The 19,524-nt window shown below is 40.5% G+C and overlaps 1 protein-coding gene across 2 annotated transcripts; it reads left to right on the top strand.

Moving 5' to 3' along the window:
- The first annotated feature begins 222 nt into the window (after window positions 1-222).
- Window positions 223-18,955, top strand: gba2 (glucosidase, beta (bile acid) 2). 2 transcript variants are annotated; one of them, XM_085153916.1, is made up of 18 exons: window positions 223-661; window positions 788-1,455; window positions 4,176-4,267; window positions 4,535-4,650; window positions 5,537-5,755; window positions 6,638-6,877; window positions 7,071-7,173; window positions 8,690-8,843; window positions 11,134-11,259; window positions 11,676-11,860; window positions 12,112-12,216; window positions 12,314-12,421; window positions 12,807-12,958; window positions 13,066-13,172; window positions 15,257-15,399; window positions 15,634-15,749; window positions 16,627-16,818; window positions 18,046-18,955. In XM_085153916.1, exons 2-18 carry the CDS (start codon window positions 1,262-1,264, stop codon window positions 18,244-18,246), a joined length of 2,553 nt encoding a protein of 850 aa, XP_085010042.1. In that variant the 5' UTR covers window positions 223-661; window positions 788-1,261; the 3' UTR covers window positions 18,247-18,955. The 2 variants fall into 2 exon arrangements, with proteins under 2 accessions (XP_085010042.1, XP_085010043.1); XM_085153917.1 differs by having other exon boundaries at window positions 223-546.
- The last annotated feature ends 569 nt before the right edge of the window (window positions 18,956-19,524 follow it).

Raw genomic sequence — 19,524 nt, forward strand, 5'->3', positions numbered from 1 at the left:
GATTTGTAGAATTTATGTTGAAAGTTTTGAATTAAGACAGACAAAAATTTTGAATATTCTGTTGAATTTCATATTCATATTATACCATGCATACAGTGTCAAGTATAACTTAAATGAATAGTTGAAGACCAGAATGACTCCACCTCCCCTTTTCCGTCTAAATGGTATGGTCTCCAACGGAGGCTTTTTTTTTTTTTTTTTTTTTTGCGCTCTCGTTCCCCTACTAGACCCAGAGTCAGCTTTGTCAGGCATCATTAACTGCTATTTATTACTCCGTGTAATCGTAACAGTTAACGCTTCCTCTGTTAGATCTAATAAAAAGTTAGTGCTCTGATTGAAGCTTGGCGCTATCGAGTTTATAAAAAGGGGCGCTATCAGAACGTGGCTTGAGAATATTGATGCCTGATAGACAACGAAAGGGGCAAAAGTTTCTCGATATCTATGACAGGCAAAAAGGTTTTGCATACTGGGCGCCGAGCTAGCAGAAGCTACAGGCACTTCACTGAGGTCCGCTCGAGTCTGGATATGGATAACGCTGTCCCTCTGGTATTTTCAAACTCATTTTTATGCGTCTCTTGCTCTTAGAAGCGGGCTAACTTGTAAAGTCGCATTCTGTTGCACGGCTTTAAAGCAAAGAGGCGTTCCGTGGTCACCGTTTAAGGTGCGATTATATTGTGTGTTTTCTGCATTGCAGCTAAACGGCTGTTACTTGATGTTGGCCCTCTGAATGTGCACAGTGTAAATGTGATTGCCGCATTTTAACCATTGCTTTTTGTTCTGTTCTTAGGTGTTTCGGCTAAAAATTTCTGCTGGTATTTCGCCGTCAGCTATCCATCCACCCATCCGTCGGTGCTGACAGCTGCATATCCACATCCGGACTCAGTGCTGAGGAGTGGGTGGGGAGGGGGTCGACCAAAACAGAAATCAAAGGGTGGGGGGTTGATTCAAGACGCCCATGAGGATATGAAAACACTGGATGAATGCTACAACTAAAGAATGGCACAGGAACTTCCAACTTAAATTTGGATTCATTCACTGAGCAAGCCTTAAGAGCTTATCAGTGGAGAACAGGTTTAACCCACTGGAATGACACCGGCGCTTTTATTACTCCTGAAACCTGTGACTGACTACCACATTAGTGGTTTTGGTCCGTGGTGAGGGCACTGTAAGCTGGCTCTGGTTACAATAGTTGTTGGCAACTCCCTGCTTGTAAGTGTTTGAAGACCTGAAGTTTCATTGTCATTGTTCAAAAGTCTGCAAAATGACTTCAGAGTGGAGTGAGAAATCCACAGCAGACCTCATGAGCAGGTATGTCTCTAAGGAAATGGGATACAATGTGCCCAAGGAAGGTTGGCGTATCTGTCTGGCGCACGAGTTCAAGGAGAAGAGAAAGCCCTTTCAAGCAAAAGACGTCTCTCTGGCCAACATCTGGGGGCATATCGGCCTTGGAGTCAGGTTAGATCTTTTTCTCAGCACACCCTGCCTGCTTCATGTTACACCTCAATGCAGCCAGCCTGTTTACTATTCACTTTACAATATTCATGTTAACATGGTGGAGAGCCATGGGAGGCATCAGACTATAGTGTCACGTTTCTCAGATCACACCTGAGCACAAGCCTGCAAGTGCAGTGTTGACCTGAAAATGTTACTGGTGCTTCTCTGAAAATTAAGCATCAAGACGGCCAGCTGCAGGAGTCCATTTTTTTTAGTTTCTTCTGCAGTGCTCCCAGCGCATCAGTTTAGTTTACTCTGGAGCAAAATCCCAAATGATGCTCACGAAAATCTTATTTACATAAGTTGAACTTTTTTGTTGCAATACATACAAGTTAAGCAGTAATGCAAAATGTTCCGAGGGTTTCCTGTGTTAATAAATATAGTAGTTAAACTTCTTTTCCTATCGTCTGTCAACTCTGGTTCCAGGTCAGTGCCAAGTTCAAAGTGCATGTCATTTACTGCTCTTTGACTTTAAAACCTCTGCAGCAATAAAGGCAGCGAGCGAGGTTAAGCATTCACCATCCCACAAACATGATCTTAATGCTTTTAATGTTGCCTCCACCTAGAGACAAATATCCAGCCTGGCCTTCGACGCCTGCAGTGACTGTTTTTTTCTGGAACCTGCTGATATCTGAGATGCAAAGTAGTACATTCTGCAGCTTTAGTGGACTGTACAGCCAGCTGTGGTACTGTTTAAATCCTGACAATGTGCCTTGACGGAGGAGTATGTGTCTATCAGAGTGACTCTGCGAGGCTCACCAGTCATTAGGACTGCTCCTTGACTTGGGAAAGAAAAGAAAAGCTAGCGTGTTTCCCTACATCTTAATTGGCACACTGTGTGACACAGTGGACTGTTTTTCAGACTCACTGTGGAAAAGATGCCCGCTTGAGCTCACACAGCTTAGGTTGAGGTTCACAGACTGGTCTGCATTCATAGATCTGCACCAGAGTCTGACCATTGTTTGCTTTTGTACAGAATAACAAAATCCTGACGATGGCCTACCCTGCTGTAGCTTCAAATAACATGGTTTAACGAATCCTTTTCACCATGACTGGAGCTGTATTGATAGACCATTGTTCTACCTCTGGTTTGAACTCTGCTCTGAAGTTATTGTTTGGAACTACACTGTCATGCACAGCAGTTCTGCTGTTGCACAGGATCTTCCTCACAGCAAGTAGAAAGCTCTCTGTGGCTGAAACCTTAACAATAATTCTGGTCTGTAGGTCTTTCCTATTTTAATGCTGCACAAGTGTTGTTTGTAATCCAATTAAAATGGATTCATATAGCTCACCTGACTGCAAACAATAACAGCAGATGGCCCCTCCCTGAGCCTGGCTCTGCCCGAGGTTTCTTCCTGATAAAAAAAAAAAAAAAAAAGAGTTTTTTCTTCCCACTGTTGCCAAATCAGTTCATATGATTTTGGGGTTTTTTTGTTTGTTATCGTAGTCTTTACCTTAAAGTATAACTCGCCTGTTCAGGCAACTGTTGCTGTGATTTAGCTTTATATAAATAAAATGGAATTGAAATGGAATGGGCTCAGCGGGGCAGTCATTTGCTGCGACCATTTGGGCTGAGGGGAGGGAGACAGAAGAAAAGACACACACTATGGAAAATGGTTGTAAATGAACAACTTCCTATATTAAAGACCACCTAAACTGACATCATAACAATGTAAAACATTAACCTTTATGACAAAGAACTGAGGTGGTCTTTTGTGCTAAAAAACTCATATTTGCAACCTGTGTGACATCCCATCATTGGGGTCTCTGCGGCTCACCACCTTGGCTAAAAAAAGGTATTCTTTGATGACTGCCACTGCAGATGCCTATATCTCAAATAACATAAAAGACTCAGCCAGGGTGCTGCTTTGCTGATTGCTGTCTTGCCCTCAGGGAGGATTCTGTGCTCAGGCATCCAAATAGAGAAGCCAATAAAATGTAACAAATTGCAGTGTGTACAGAGTTGATCGCAGAGTCACTGGTCTTGTTCAGCAACCTGTCAGCTTGCTGCAGATTTATCATGGTCATTTTCCCAAAGCTCTTCAAAGACCCTTCAAGAACACTCGAGGCTCAAAAGTCTTGACTTTTAAAATAAAAGCATAAAAACCCACTGCGCATTAAGAAAATGAGCTAAAAGCCAGAGACCGTAAATAAAGATGTCTTAGCTGTAAATGTAACGAAGGCTTGTGCTAAACAAACAGCCTTGTGCTATAGATCTTAGATCAGAGTGCAAACAGATTAATGACTCAACTCTCAGGCTCTGAAAGCAGTTTGAATCCTTTTGTAACGTGGCCTAATTATTTTACAATGTATTCTTGCTTGAAAGGAAGTGCAGGGCCCACCCACACATTTACACATGCTAGAATCCAACTGTTAACGTGACCAAGATCAAAGCAGACCTGTCACGTCGACTACTTTTGCAGGCACTTCCGTTAAGCAGTTGCACAACTCCCTTTTTTCTCACAGCCTGCTGGTGTGTGCAAATTGTTTGATTCAGCTTTGGCTGAAAAGGTGCTTTTAACACAAAAACAAACGAGCAAGGAGAAAAGGCGTGCTCGTGTGACTGGCCTGGTAATTTTCTAAATCTCTGATTGTTAAAGCATTCCCAATCAATGCTCTTCAACAAAACCAGATCAGTGTCTCAGTATTTCTAGATATTCCTGTTGCTTGTGTTCATCCAGGTATCTAAAGTTTTGGTACAAGAAGACGCAGGTGGAAAAGAAGGCTCCGTTCATTGATATGTTTGGTGCCCAACCCTTACGCCAAATCTACGGTGAGTGTTTTTACAGACTGATGCTCAATTTTTTTGCAACTTTTTTTATGATAAATCTTAACATAAAACACAGTTCTGTTTACTTTAAATGTAATCATGATCAATAGTGTGCAAACAAATTGGGATCATTGAGAACCTGTTAAAGTCTCACAGTAGGAAATACTTTGCAACCTCATGAAGAGCGACCAGTGTGTTTGTAGACTTTCCTGTCATGCTGCTTAGGATCATCCAGTTTTTGCAATGTTGACTCTGTTCTCTGATTCACAGGTGCTCCACTTGGCGGCATTGGAGGAGGTACCATCACAAGAGGTTGGAGGGGGGAGTTCTGCAGATGGCAACTTAATCCTGGGATGTACCACTACAAAACAGTCATACCCAATCAGGTGATTACAGTGGCTGACATGACAGAATGCATTCTGTAATGAACTGAAAAAACAAAAAAAATTGGATTACAATGCATTTTGTTTCTTTGGAAGTCAGAAAATAATGTCCTCCTATCGCTGGCAGAGTCTCACTTTACAAATAAGTACCTGCTTATCAGCTGGTGTAGATATCATAAAAACATGAAAAGCTGTATTGCCCACTCATGATAAAAAAAAAAATCATGTGTGGGCACAAATGATCAAAAAAAAGTTTTTATTATTTTAGGTGTTCGATTCTATAGTTATTGGGCCTCTGTGGTGAGATGAGTGTTATTTCCAGTGTATTCTGTTCGGCACGTTTTCGTTTCATACCAGAACCTTTTCTCATGCAGTAACTACATTGAGCTAGAATGTTTTGAGAGAGGGTGTGACTCCATGGTACTGGAACAACCCGCCCACGTATTTTTTATTGTCACGAGTACTATTGTTGTCTTCATCTCAGTGTGCAAATGGCAGCTGGGAGCACTTTCGCCTTGAGAAATATCACAATGTAGAATGACAAGGCAGTCAAAGTAAGCACTTCCTTGCTTAGATGACTTGAGAAAAATATTAGAGCTGTAACTTCAGTGGTCACTGGGAAACAGAAACTGCACTCGTAGAATCAGTCAAACCTGATTTTAAAAATGCTTAAAAGGTTTGGTGTATTTGCTCCAGGTTTTAAAAGCTTCTCATCAAGACTTTATGGCTTTACTAATAGCTCACATTTGGGCATCTCTGGCTAATGCCTACAACACTGAACAAATTGAGGTTTCTTTGTAATGACTGTGCAAATGTTTTGTCTCCAAAGACATACCATAAAACGATTATCTGTCAACATGTCCCTTTTCTCATTTTTCTGTGTTCACAGTTTACTGTGTGTTTGCGTCGTGAAGGAAAAACTGTTTACCAGCAGGTGTTATCTGTAGAGCGTCCACCTACATTACAAGGCTGGAACTGGGGCTACTGCGGGGAGTACGCCTTCTATCACGCCTTGTATCCTCGCGCCTGGACGGTTTACGACCTGCCAGGACAGAACGTCACCCTGACCTGCAGACAGATTTCCCCAGTCATCCCTCATGATTATCAGGTAACCTACAGTTGAACTCCCTCCTTTATTGTACTCAATTAGTAATTTTTACTAGGTAAAAAGCTGGTAAACTGCAGTTAAAGTGCTAAAAAAAGGTCCACTATTACCCAACAAATCAAGTACACTAGCGGTCCCCAACCCCGGAGTTGTTTGGTACTGGGCTGCGAGACTTGAGGCTCGGGTGGGGAATTTATGGTTTTCAGAGTTTTTACCGTTAACTCTGTTTCCCTCAGTCTTTCCCATGATGTAGTTGTGTGTCTTATTTTGAAATAAATATTTACACAATACCATAGCGACCAGAGAGCATTAAGGCTCAGAGAAGAGGATGTTACTCTCAATGTTGTTGGCGTGCTTCAGGAAGACGCTGCTAATAAAGTTACACAATTACACAGTGAATTTGTGCTTATTATTATATTTACAAAATACAGTTTTTATCTTGGTCGTATCATTTTATTTTGTTGTATTTATCCGCGACACCTTAAAGGCCCTCTGTGAAAATATTGTCTGACATTAAACCGGTCCGTGGCGCAAAAAAGCTTGGGGACTGCTGAACTACATCATACCACACCACGGTATTTATAAAGCACTTGAGAAAGAAAAAAAAAACAGGGATGATCACAGGTGCTGCACAGTGAAACCACACATAAAAAGACGGATGAACAGGATGTTCATTAGCAGATTATATGGTCTAATAAGGAATAATACTGATGTGTTTCCCAAGAACTTCTTAGTAGTAGATTTTCTGTAGTTTCTGTACTTTATCTTATTCGTTTTTAGCTCCTGTAATTACAAATGTTTACCCTATCATTCATTTTAGAGGACATGTGTTTACATGTTAGTTTTATAAAGGTTAACTCATCATCTACATCTACATCCTCTCAGGACTCAAGTCTCCCAGTTGCAGTATTGGTGTGGGACATAGAGAACAAGAATGAGTACGATCTTGAGGTCTTGATTATGTTTACCATGGTCAACGGATCAGGACAAAAGGACGACAAGTGTGGCGGACACTGGAATGAACCATTTCACCTGGAGAAGGAGGGGCAGGAAGTGTCTGGGGTCCTACTTCATCACTGTACTGCAGTGAACCCTTACACTCTGTGCATCGCAGCCCGAGAGCAGGTATGATTTTTAGCAGCTGTAAGAAGGTTTGTGTGTTAACTAGGCGTACAAGTATTTCCCTGGGAATGAACTCTGGACTTTTAACAATAGTCTCTGTTGTTTTGAAATGGATTCGTAAATGTAATCTGTTGGTATTAATGAGTATTATTCTTTAGATTTGCCAACAAGAGTGTGTTTGTGTGCACGTTGCCAGTCTGACAGGGAGATCAGCCACCAGACAGCGTTCAGTCCAAAGGGACCCTGCTTCAGTCTGTGGAATGACCTCATCGATGATGGACGACTGGACTCTCCTACAGGTCAACACTTAGAAAAATATACTGTGCAGAGAGAAGACAGATGTCTAAAAAGTAGAATGAAACAAGATTAATGCTAAATAAATCCCCACTGTGGCATTCAAATTAGTAGAAGAGAACACAAAATGTTTTCTAGATTTTAGTGTAACCATATTTAAAGTAGCTTAAAAAGATGTGGAATGAAAGAAAACAAGACGTAGTGTGTGAATCAAATTTTATTTCATTAAAGTTATTTATTAAATTGTGAGTCATCGTTGCAGGCATACTTGCCAACCTTGAGACCTCAGAATTAGGGAGACATTCAAAAAAAAAGAGGGGGAGGGGCATACATATACATATGCATACACATATACAAAAAATTAAGTTAAAATTACTTAATTATTAAAATTAAGTAAGTTAAATGTCACCATTATTAGCCTACTGTCCCCCAGCTGGGGCTGTCCAAATTCAGAGGCAGCATCCACCTGAGGACCCGGCCTTTGTGGTCTAAGTGGGCCGGGTCCTCCAAAAGCCGGGTAGGCCAGTAGTGAGCGACTGTGACGGTCTCGCCTTTAGAATTACGTCATGAGCTCTCTCAGTGGAGTGAAACTCTGCTGACTGCTCCTTGCTATCTAAATATAATCGGACGCTGGCGTAAATTCTCGACCGTCTCACACTTCTGTTTAATCAGTTTTCTGTTTGACGTTTATTCAGCTGTGTGAAAACCCCCGGAGGAACCCTCCTGAGGGATTAATAAAGATTTATTTAATCCAGGGGTTCTTAACCTTGTTGGAGGTACCGAACCCCACCAGTTTCATATGTGCAGTCACTGAACTCCTCTTTAGTGAAAAATAAAATATGATTTTTTTCAAATTCAATACATTCATATGTTTTTTACTGGTGCACAAAATGAGCCGTGCATGTCATGGCGGAAACTCTGCCGAACCCCTGAGACCGACTCACCGAACCCCTAGGGTTCAATCGAACCCAGGTTAAAAACCACTGATTTAATCTAATCTAATAACTTTAATCTCAGCCAAACCGATTTACTCAGGAACAAATAAGAGTAATATTAAAACTAAGTAGCTTCCGCCATTGTTGGAAACTGGAATTGGCTGGGCCGCGCTATGAATTCTGGGATATGGTTTTTCATTTTTGTTGTCTGGGTGGAAAATCAGGAGACATTTGGGAGAACGGTGGCTCCGGGAGATTTTCGGGAGGGGTACTAAAATTCGTGATTCTCCCGGAAAAATCAGGAGGGTTGGCATGTATGGTTGCAGGACAAATGGTCTTCTAAAGCCACATCCCAGTCCTCCAAGTACAACCCTGGATTAGTTGCATATCTTTTGCTGTCACTTGCTGTCATTTCTTTACTTTTCTCTCTTTAAAAAAGCACAAAATGCCACAAAAATATTTGAAAATGACACTTACTGTAAGACACTGAAAACAAATTATATTATTTTCATTGTCTCTAAAGTCATCTCTGAAATATTAGAGTTTACAACAAGTTAGTAACCTCTTGTCTGTCTTCCCTCTGCAGGATCCAGCCCACCAACAGTCAAAGGAGAAAAGGTAGCTGCAGCAGTAGCTGTGGGCTGCTCGGTGCCGGCTCAGGGCCATAACTCATTGGAGTTCTGCTTGGCCTGGGACATGCCCAAAATTACCTTTGGGTCTCGGGAGAAGGAGCACATGAGGTAGCTCAAACACAAAAAGGAAATACACAGACAGTATGTTGCTTTTATAAAAGACAAAAAAGTCACCAAAATGTGCTGGAAGGCTTAATACTGCATTTTTCAACTATGGGCTACTTTGTAAAGAAGCACTTTATCTTATTAGCATGTTTCCTGTGTTGTGAGTCTTTGCTGTTGCTAAATGTAAAACAGCTTGTTTGAATTTTGCTTACTTATTATAACTACAGCAAAAAAGCATTTCTGAAGGTGATGGGCAACAAAATATACATTCATATATATTAGAGCAGGGCGATATGACCAAAAATATTTATATAACTGACGATATAATTGACACTAGACAAGATACTTTACAACTCCACAACTTTTATTTATGCAAAAAAAAAAAAAAATCAACGTATTTTCACTTAAACTAGCAGCTGTTTGTATGTATGTATGTATGTATGTATGTATGTATGTGTGTATATATATATATATATATATATATATATACACATACATACATACATACATACATACAGTGGGGCAAAAACGTATTTAGTCAGCCACCGATTGTGCAAGTTCCCCCACTTAAAATGATGACAGAGGTCAGTAATTTGCACCAGAGGTACACTTCAACTGTGAGAGACAGAATGTGAAAAAAAAAAAATCCATGAATTCACATGGTAGGATTTGTAAAGAATTTATTCGTAAATCAGGGTGGAAAATAAGTATTTGGTCAATAACAAAAATACAACTCAATACTTTGTAACATAACCTTTGTTGGCAATAACAGAGGTCAAACGTTTACTATAGGTCTTTACCAGGTTTGCACACACAGTAGCTGGTATTTTGGCCCATTCCTCCATGCAGATCTTCTCAAGAGCAGTGATGTTTTGGGGCTGTCGCCGAGCAACACGGACTTTCAACTCCCGCCACAGATTTTCTATGGGGTTGAGGTCTGGAGACTGGCTAGGCCACTCCAGGACTTTCAAATGCTTCTTACGGAGCCACTCCTTTGTTGCCCGGGCGGTGTGTTTTGGATCATTGTCATGTTGGAAGACCCAGCCTCGTTTCATCTTCAAAGTTCTCACTGATGGAAGGAGGTTTTGGCTCAAAATCTCACGATACTTGGCCCCATTCATTCTGTCCTTAACACGGATCAGTCGTCCTGTCCCCTTGGCAGAAAAACAGCCCCATAGCATGATGTTTCCACCCCCATGCTTCACAGTAGGTATGGTGTTCTTGGGATGCAACTCAGTATTCTTCTTCCTCCAAACACGACGAGTTGAGTTTATACCAAAAAGTTCTACTTTGGTTTCATCTGACCACATAACATTCTCCCAATCCTCTGCTGTATCATCCATGTGCTCTCTGGCAAACTTCAGACGGGCCTGGACATGCACTGGCTTCAGCAGCGGAACACGTCTGGCACTGCGGGATTTGATTCCCTGCCGTTGTAGTGTGTTACTGATGGTGACCTTTGTTACTTTGGTCCCAGCTCTCTGCAGGTCATTCACCAGGTCCCCCCGTGTGGTTCTGGGATCTTTGCTCACCGTTCTCATGATCATTTTGACCCCACAGGATGAGATCTTGCGTGGAGCCCCAGATCGAGGGAGATTATCAGTGGTCTTGTATGTCTTCCATTTTCTGATGATTGCTCCCACAGTTGAATTTTTCACACCAAGCTGCTTGCCTATTGTAGATTCACTCTTCCCAGTCTGGTGCAGGTCTACAATTCTTTTCCTGGTGTCCTTCGAAAGCTCTTTGGTCTTGGCCATGGCGGAGTTTGGAGTCTGACTGGTTGAGGCTGTGGACAGGTGTCTTTTATACAGATGATGAGGTCAAACAGGTGCCATTCATACAGGTAACGAGTGGGGGACAGAAAAGCTTCTTACAGAAGACGTTACAGGTCTGTGAGAGCCAGGGATTTTCCTTGTTTGAGGTGACCAAATACTTATTTTCCACCCTGATTTACGAATAAATTCTTTACAAATCCTACCATGTGAATTCATGGATTTTTTTTTCACATTCTGTCTCTCACAGTTGAAGTGTACCTCTGGTGCAAATTACTGACCTCTGTCATCATTTTAAGTGGGGGAACTTGCACAATCGGTGGCTGACTAAATACTTTTTTGCCCCACTGTGTGTGTGTGTGTGTGTGTGTGTGTGTGTGTGTATATATATATATATATATATATATATATATATATATATATATATATATATATATACACCTTTTTTATATACATACAATTGTGTTGATGAGTGTGTCGGATTTTTAAACTTGGGTTGTTGTTTTTTTTATTGTTTGCAGGAGATACACTCGTTACTTTGGGACCAAAGGGGATGCATCCCCCTCACTCAGCCATTATGCCCTAACACACTACAAGCAGTGGGAGAAAAGCATTGAGGAGTGGCAGAGACCCATACTGCGGGACAGGTGCTTTATTGCCTGTTATTGCACTGTGGACAGATACAGTTTAATGGCAGAGTTTGCTTCTTGTAGTATATTCAGAAAGCCATTTGTGGTGTTTTAATTTGCTTCATTGAATTTATTCAGTACAATTTATAGAGCCACTTTACTATATTAAACAGAGCTTTATACAGAGCATTTTATTGCATTGTATGTTGCATTGTAAATGTTTATAAATTTCGTCCTTATTGGGCTCTTTGTTTTGTCATACTGTATTTTATTTTGTTGAGCTCTATATTTAACTATCTATAATTAGTTTTTATAGCACTGAAAGCTTTGCAGGTCACAAACATCTACAGCTGATATTAAAAAATGTGGTATATTAGTTCGTAACCCCAGTAGCTAAGCACTTTTTTACTTTCTATTTCTCTCATGCGCTGCAGTTCTCTACCTTCCTGGTATAAGTCAGCACTGTTTAACGAGTTATACTTTGTGGCGGATGGTGGGACCGTGTGGACGGAGATAATGGAGGATGTTGACATCAGTGGCGGCATACGTAGCGAGGACGGAGGTCTGCCAGCTCAACCCACTGTCATCAAGGAGTATGGACGTTTCGCTTACCTAGAAGGTAGGCAAGAAAAGGGGTGTAGGGAAGTTATGAAAAATGAAACTCATATCCTTCAACTGTGACATGTAGATGGTAACAATTAATTAGGTGCATACTAACATAAAAGTGTTACAGTTTAGCATTTGTTATTTTGTTAAACAAAACATTTCCAGTTTTATGTTGCTCTCACAGTCTGGGCTAGTGTGTGCGTGTGTGCGTGTGTGTGTGTGTGTGTAAGCTTGTGCTTTGACCACACATTACCTGTTTTCCAGGTCAGGAGTACAGAATGTACAACACATATGATGTGCACTTCTACGCCTCTTTTGCACTTATCATGCTGTGGCCCAAACTTGCCTTGAGTTTGCAGTACGACATTGGTGAGTGTAGTGTGCATTTTTATCTGTGGTCTTAAGCTTGTGTGTTTCATAAAGAGCCATCCTAAGACCTAGTTTTACAGCATTACCCTCTTCTCAGCTGGCAGTGTGGTTCAGCAAGACCTCACGGAGAGACTCCACCTAATGAGCGGACAGTATTCTCCCGTCAAAACCAAAAATGTGGTGCCTCATGACATCGGAGACCCAGGTATGACAAAGGCAAAAACCTTACTTACATTTTATTTCCAACAAAGGCCTGTTGGAAGCAGCGTGTCTATGAAATGGAATGTAGAGAGCTGTGCAACACACTTTATTTTTTAAATATGACACCCGACGATGTCACAATCATGTCGTAACCGGATGATGTTGTTGTATTGTATTAAAATCATCTTAAATACCAGAGTTTTAGTATACCCCTTCCTTGCCCTTTGCGGGGAGTTGCAGTCTTTGAGCGCTCTTGTTACAAAAATAAATAAAAGATTGATGGCTGGAGTACCTTTTAGGCAGTTATTTTTCAGTTCAGCCCTTAGCAGAATTAAAATCATCTTCCTGACACTTTCTATTATCGTTTCTTGAAACTTTTTTTTCTTTAGATGACGAGCCCTGGGTGAGGGTGAATGCCTACCTCATTCATGACACCGCACACTGGAAGGACCTGAACCTGAAGTTTGTCCTGCAGGTATACAGGGACTTTCATCTTACCCAGGACAGGCAATACCTCCAGGACATGTGGCCCATCTGCCAGGTATAACTGATGACACATTCTTAATTACACTGACTGCGAAGGATAAATCATTTTAGACATCACATACAAAGGTGGATGTATATTAAAAAATTTTGTTTATCTATTAGGCAGTGATGGAGTCCGAGTTGAAATTTGACCTGGACGGAGATGGCCTAATAGAGAACTCTGGATATGCTGACCAGACCTATGATGGCTGGGTAGTGACTGGACCAAGGTGAGAGTTAGACAATTAAAGTCATGTCAATTCAGTTTTATTTTTATTACATAATGCCAAATCACAAAAACAGGCACCTCAAAATGTTGAATATTTTAAGGTAAAGACCATGCAGTAATAGAGAGAAACCACCAATGAGCAGATGACCCACTTTGAGCAACCACTTGGTGACAAATGAAAAGGGGAGGCAAAAAAATCTTTTAACAGGAAGAAATCTCCATTAGAACCAGGCTCAGGGAGGGCAGCCATTTGCTGTAAGCAGTTAGCAATAAGAGGAGGGAGACGAGACAAAAGACACACTGTGGAAGACAGTCAAAGATTAATAATAACTAATGATTAAATGCTGAGTGATGTATAAACAGACAGAATGTCTTTATACACAGGTAAGAACACAGCAGCCCAGGCCTATTGCTGCATAATAACATTATTGCACATGTGTATCACATCAATGATGTGTCTTTGTACTTGAAAACTGGGGGTCAGGGATGACCGGCGATGCAGAAGCTTCTCACAGATCTGAACTGACTTCATTTGAGCTGGAGAATAAGGTTGTTTTTATTTTTCACTTGCTAATTTTGTGCTTCAAGATGACACTGAAAGAAAGTAGGCAAAGTACTAAACACACATCAGATGTACTAGTCCATTTTTTTTAATCTTGAAAGTTGTTGATTTTTGTTTTGTTTTGCAAGATGAGTTCAGGAGTAGTAATTTTGAAATTTATACAGGCACCACCAGCAACCTGAACTGTTGATACAAGGCAGGATGGAGCTATCCTTCCATGCTGGGTTTTTTTTTTTTGTGTTTGTTTGTTTGTTTGTTTCAACATTTTTATTTTAAACTTTAGATGTAAATAAAACAAGAAAATCGACATTTATCAAACTTGTATTTCATTCTGCACCTCAAGTTCCAGAAAGCCAGCTGGTGAAAGGAGACCAAATACAGTTATACTGATAAAGTTTGTCTAACAGACCATGAGTCACTTTTTCGTAGGATGTTTAACCAACGTCATTAACCATTCTTCAAAGGAAGGGGGCACTTTTCCTACCGGTGTCTTAGCAAGACCCGTTTAGCCTTGGTAAGAGGCAGGATGATGCTTTTTTTTATATGGGGGGAGAAGTCGCAGTCAGAATGTTCTATGGTTATACTAACCATGGAAAGTTTTGGTGAGACGCGAAATGTTCTTTTCAGAACACTGAAAATGACCTCCAGGATATTTTCCCACCAGTCCCAAAGTGCTGGATAGCTCCATAGAATATGTAGAATCAAGGCACTCTGGCTATCACATCTCCAGCAATTGTCCATAGGAATCAAGGCTCATTTGTGCAACTGTTGCAGTGTTCAATACCACCTGTGGATTATCTTTAACTGGATGAATCTGCTGCCTATCTCCTTATGCATGGTAATAATATTATGAAGACATGACTCCCATTCAGCTGGAGAAATGTCCACTGCCAGATCTTGGGCCCAGCAACCTTTAACTTTGGAAAGAGGGTCAGCTATCTGATCTTGCAGTAAATGGTAGATCTTAGGGGTAATGCCTTTACCAAAGGGTGATCTCGAAAGCAGTGCTTCCACAGGGCTGCCCGCAGGGCAACTCCTGGGACTTCCCAGCTATTTCAATAAAGAACTGCGCATTTGGACATATCTCCAGAATCAATTGTGCTCCAAATGATATAGCTCAACAATCTGATTGAAGCCCAGGAAATGGTTTGTTCTGCAATAAAATAAATGTGATACATAGAGGATGCCTGCCTTCCATGCTTTTTACACCAAATTCAGAGCCTGCCATCTGAATGTTGCAACAGAAATTGAGACTCCTCAAACCAGGTTTCTCTTGTATACCATCAGTAATTTAAGCATATTCGTAATAATTTGCCTTTTAATCAAATATAGTGAGAATAAAATTTAGAGACACATATTTTGGCTTTACATGCAAAGGTTTTGGGTAAATCTAAGTACTGAATCAGACTTGATAACCAGATTTTTCTTTCATGTGGTCCAAAGTAGTTTGCATCTAACAAAGAAGTAATATTAGTAAAAAAAATATTGACTCTAGTATAATTTTTTTAAATTTGTATTTTTAGTGCCTACTGTGGTGGTATGTGGGTGGCATCGCTCTGTGTGATGTGTAAAATGGCCAGACTGTTGGACAGCGAGGAGTTGTACCGTCACTACAAAGACCTGTTGGACAGAGGCAGTGCTGCTTTTGAGAAACTACTGTGGAACGGTGAGTCCAAACAATGTAGTCCTGACTTAAAACGTAATTCTTATGTTTTGGTCAGTGATGATGATAAAATGCACAAACAAATGCTTATTCTTAGGCTGGTAATAAAAAGTAATGTGTGGCTGGTATTCAAAGATGTCACATCTGTCTTTAGCTATTTTTAAATAATGTTTGACAGTGGACTGCTTGAAGACCTAAAGTGACTTCCCTTTTTGTTTCTCATCCCATCAAACACAGGCAAATACTACAACTATGACAGCAGTGGGAGAGATCTTTCTAACAGTGTCATGTCGGACCAGTGTGCTGGCCACTGGTTCCTGAGAGCATCTGGGCTCGGAGACGGAGAATTTCAGGCAAGTCTTTTATTGAGCTAGCATTAGTGTTCAGTTCAAGAGCGGTGCTTGTAAAAATGTGTTTATTATTTTATTGTTGTTTTGTGCTCTAGACTTTTGCAAGCTTAATGTGGGAGGAGCTAAATTGAAACATGTACACCAGAGTGGAGGAAATGTTTCCTAATCCTTCTGGAAAAATCACACCTCGCTGGAAACTGTTGTTAAAGTAAAGCTCATTCAAAGTTTAAAAATGTTCAAACTTCATTTCCAAGCCACTTTATACTGGAGAAACCCCCAACAATCAAACGAATCTCTGTGGTAACAGTGGGAAGCAAAAACTCCCATTTAACAGGACGAAACCTCCAACAGAACCAGGCTCAGGGTGAAATATTTCATCACTCATCCTAGTGATTTCTCCCACTAAAAACGCTACATTTAGATGAATAGAATCAACTTTCAGTTTTCTATTCAAGATTTTTTTTTAATCTGAATATTTTAAATTCCATTCTGAATTTAACAGGATGCCATGAAGAGAAGCTATTATGGGAGGAATGTCTTTTTATGTCCGGAAGATTGAAGGGAACGCTTGGTTTTTGACATTAAATGACTAGACCTAAGTTTGACACATTTTGTAGCTGAAAAGCCACGACAGCTCTGACTTTACATTATTGATTTAAACTATCAAAAGATTTTTTTTTAATGGTTTCTTTTTTTAATTGTAATGCGTGCACTGTACTAACTCCCTAAAAAAGAATTAAAAATAAGTACAATTGCAAATAAATAAAACATAATATCATGTCTTTTCCGTCTGCGGGACTCCAGAATACATGTATGTTACTCGAGGAATGTTTCTGAAGGAAGTTATATGGGTTAATCATTGCTTCTTCTCTTCTTTTAGGCCTTTCCAAAAGAAAAGATCCAAAGTGCACTAAAATCTGTGTTTGACTTGAATGTAATGAGCTTTGCTGGAGGCCAGATGGGGGCAGTCAATGGCATGCGCCCTGAAGGAGTCCCTGATCGCTCCAGTGTCCAGTCTGATGAAGTGTGGATTGGAGTTGTATACGGGCTGGCAGCCACAATGATCCATGAGGTATGATCGATCTATCAATCGTCATCTTTTCTCTTTTTCTTATATCATTTTTTAAAAGCAGCATTTTCAAAATGTCACTCTGGGTCATGGATACACTGGACAGTTGTTCAGTCAGCAGGGATCATATGTACCTACACGTTTGATTTGTTGGATTTTTATGCTGGATGCCCTTCCTGATGCAACCCCCAAAGGGATTTGTCTCCTCCTGGGATCAAACCAAGGATCTTTTGCTTGTTAGGTGAATGTGTATACCAGCTCAAAATAACTAATAAAATAAAAATAATCATATAGTGAAGATCACAAAATACATAAATTCTTTTTTTTGTTTCTTTTTTCTTTTTTTTTTTCCCAACAAAACACGTGAAGTGCTTTTTTCTTGCTTTTATAAGAAGCTAAGGAGTTACTGGAATTGATAAACGGGTTTCTGTTAAAGCAGAAACCTGTTTATGTTATGGAATACTTTTTGATTCATGTGATTGTTTCCTGATTTCTAATGCAGTCTTTTTACTTAAATCTCAGCAAAGAGGCAATTAAGCGTCTTCTATGAAAATGTCTCAGTTACACAGGCCTAAAGACTGGTCGGCAACCCCCTGGCAACCACTAGTCACTAGAGCAATCGCTGGAGGGACCGTGGAAGTGTTGTTGTTGTTGTTGTTTTTTGTAGCCATTTTTTAAAAATGTGGTTTTGATTTTTGTGGCATGGAGTCTGACAACATCACATTTTTCTACCTGCTCGGATTGCTTGGAATCCCGTCTGAGCAGGTACTATTTTAGTACCTGGTACCAGGTACTGTCACCTAATGGAAAACCCTTAAAACTGTGGCAAACCGTGCCAAGTCGATCCAAGTAAGTACCAATGAAAAAGGGGCTTTAGTTTCACTCCTGCTCAGTGTGTGTTTTCAGATATGTTGGTGCCTTTCTCAGGCAACCGTGAAAATCTGCTAGAGGCCAGAGCAATCATTAGGCTTTTGGTGCAGAGACCTTTTTGTGACCATACCCAGCAACCAATAGCCATCCACTCAGGAGATGGTGACTTACATAGTGACAAGAAGTTGCCCATCAGTTTCTAGCCATGTGTGACTGGGGTACAAGCTGCACAATTAACATTTACTACCCTAAAAGTGACTTGATAATACTTGACAGTGTGGGTGTTTCTAAAGTTGTGGAGATATTGTGATCCTGAATTAAACACTACCTCAAGCCTGCAACTATCTGCCTTTTCCTCAGGGAATGCAGGAGGAAGGTATGCGTACAGCGGAGGGCTGCTACCGGACGGTGTGGGAGAAGCTGGGCATGGCCTTTCAGACTCCAGAAGCCTACTGTGAGAAGAATATCTATCGTTCTCTAGCCTACATGAGGCCTCTGAGCATTTGGGCCATGCAGCTCGCCCTGAACACTTCACAGAAGGATCAGACCACAACAGCTTAGACTGGAGTCACATACTGAACTAAGACCCGAGTCATTACAGGAGGGAACAGGAGTTCCTAGAAACGCCGCTGTAGCCACCACTTTGATCTGGACTGACACTTTGAGGTGCTGTTTAACTGTTTACAGACCCAGAATTAAATTTTCCCAAGTTTGTTTCGCTGTAAATGTTTGAGGCTATGGTACAGGATTGTACATTTTCCTCTACAAAGACAGTAGGTGTGAAATAGTGGTCATATTTTTAGGCAAGCACGTTTGATTTTCTTTCTGTGTATGAAGTGTTAGCCAGGTAATAGCAAAAAATAAATAAATAAATCATAACCTGTGTCTATTAAACAAATTTGTTACAGAACATCAAAATACTGTTTGCATACACATAAACAAGCAAACACTACACTTCGCTGTTCACAGTCATGGCTATAATACCTGCAACATGTTTAATATATGATTTTCTTCATCCCCTCTTTAAATTTGATTGCTGTAAGTGGTGTAATTTTTGATAAGTGGTTTTGGAGATTAAGCCTGTAGTGGAAAAAAAAAAAAGATATATCTTTTTTTAAATAGAATTTGGTGCATTCTTGTATGTTGATAAACTATATCTACAGTATATAAATGTGGCAGCAAAATTTTCCGTTTTGTAAAAATAGAATATTCATGACAATCATGCTGAATAAATGACTGAATAACATACAAGGAGATATTTGTTTTCCTTTTAATGAAGTATAGTTGGGTATATCTTTAAAACAGATTTTTTTTAACATTTTATTTACATGTTTACTGAAACATCTTTTAATTAAAGCCTCTCACCTTTCGCTTCAAAGTATGCACATTCAAATTGGATGAAGGGTTTAGGTTGTTCAGCTCATTAACATTTGGATGTTGTGGCGCAATTGGTTAGCGCGTTCGCCGGTTAACCGAAAGTTTGGTGGTTCAATCCCACCCAGAGACGATGTCACTCTTATTGCCAGGTAATGCAGAACTCTGCACAAACGTGCAGTGCAACTGCTTCCTCAGAAAGCACTGGTTTTGTTTCACAATAGCGTCCATGCTAGACTCGGTCGTTTGATGAACGCAGTCAACCGTTTTATCAAAGGTGATATGCTTCTTTGGGGTGGTGTTGTCCATCCGTAACTGCATACTGACTGCCATCCAAGGGCCATATAGCTATTACTGCCAGGTAATGCAGAATGCTGCACAAGCGTGCAGAGCAACTGCTGCCTCAGAAAGCAATTGTGTTGTTTCACAATAGTGTTCATGCTATACTTGGTCGTTTGATCAAGC

The sequence above is a fragment of the Neolamprologus multifasciatus genome, chromosome 3 (genome assembly GCF_963576455.1).
Source record: "Neolamprologus multifasciatus chromosome 3, fNeoMul1.2, whole genome shotgun sequence".
Taxonomy (NCBI): Eukaryota; Metazoa; Chordata; class Actinopteri; order Cichliformes; family Cichlidae; genus Neolamprologus; species Neolamprologus multifasciatus.

Bases quoted from the DNA above. Each gene is read 5' to 3' on its own strand.
- gba2 (XM_085153916.1), top strand. From the start codon at position 1,262: ATGACTTCAGAGTGGAGTGAGAAATCCACAGCAGACCTCATGAGCAGG. The intron at 4,268-4,534 runs GTGAGTGTTTTT...TCTGATTCACAG, and splicing joins ACCCTTACGCCAAATCTACG to GTGCTCCACTTGGCGGCATT. The intron at 12,422-12,806 runs GTATGACAAAGG...TTTTTTCTTTAG, and splicing joins TCATGACATCGGAGACCCAG to ATGACGAGCCCTGGGTGAGG.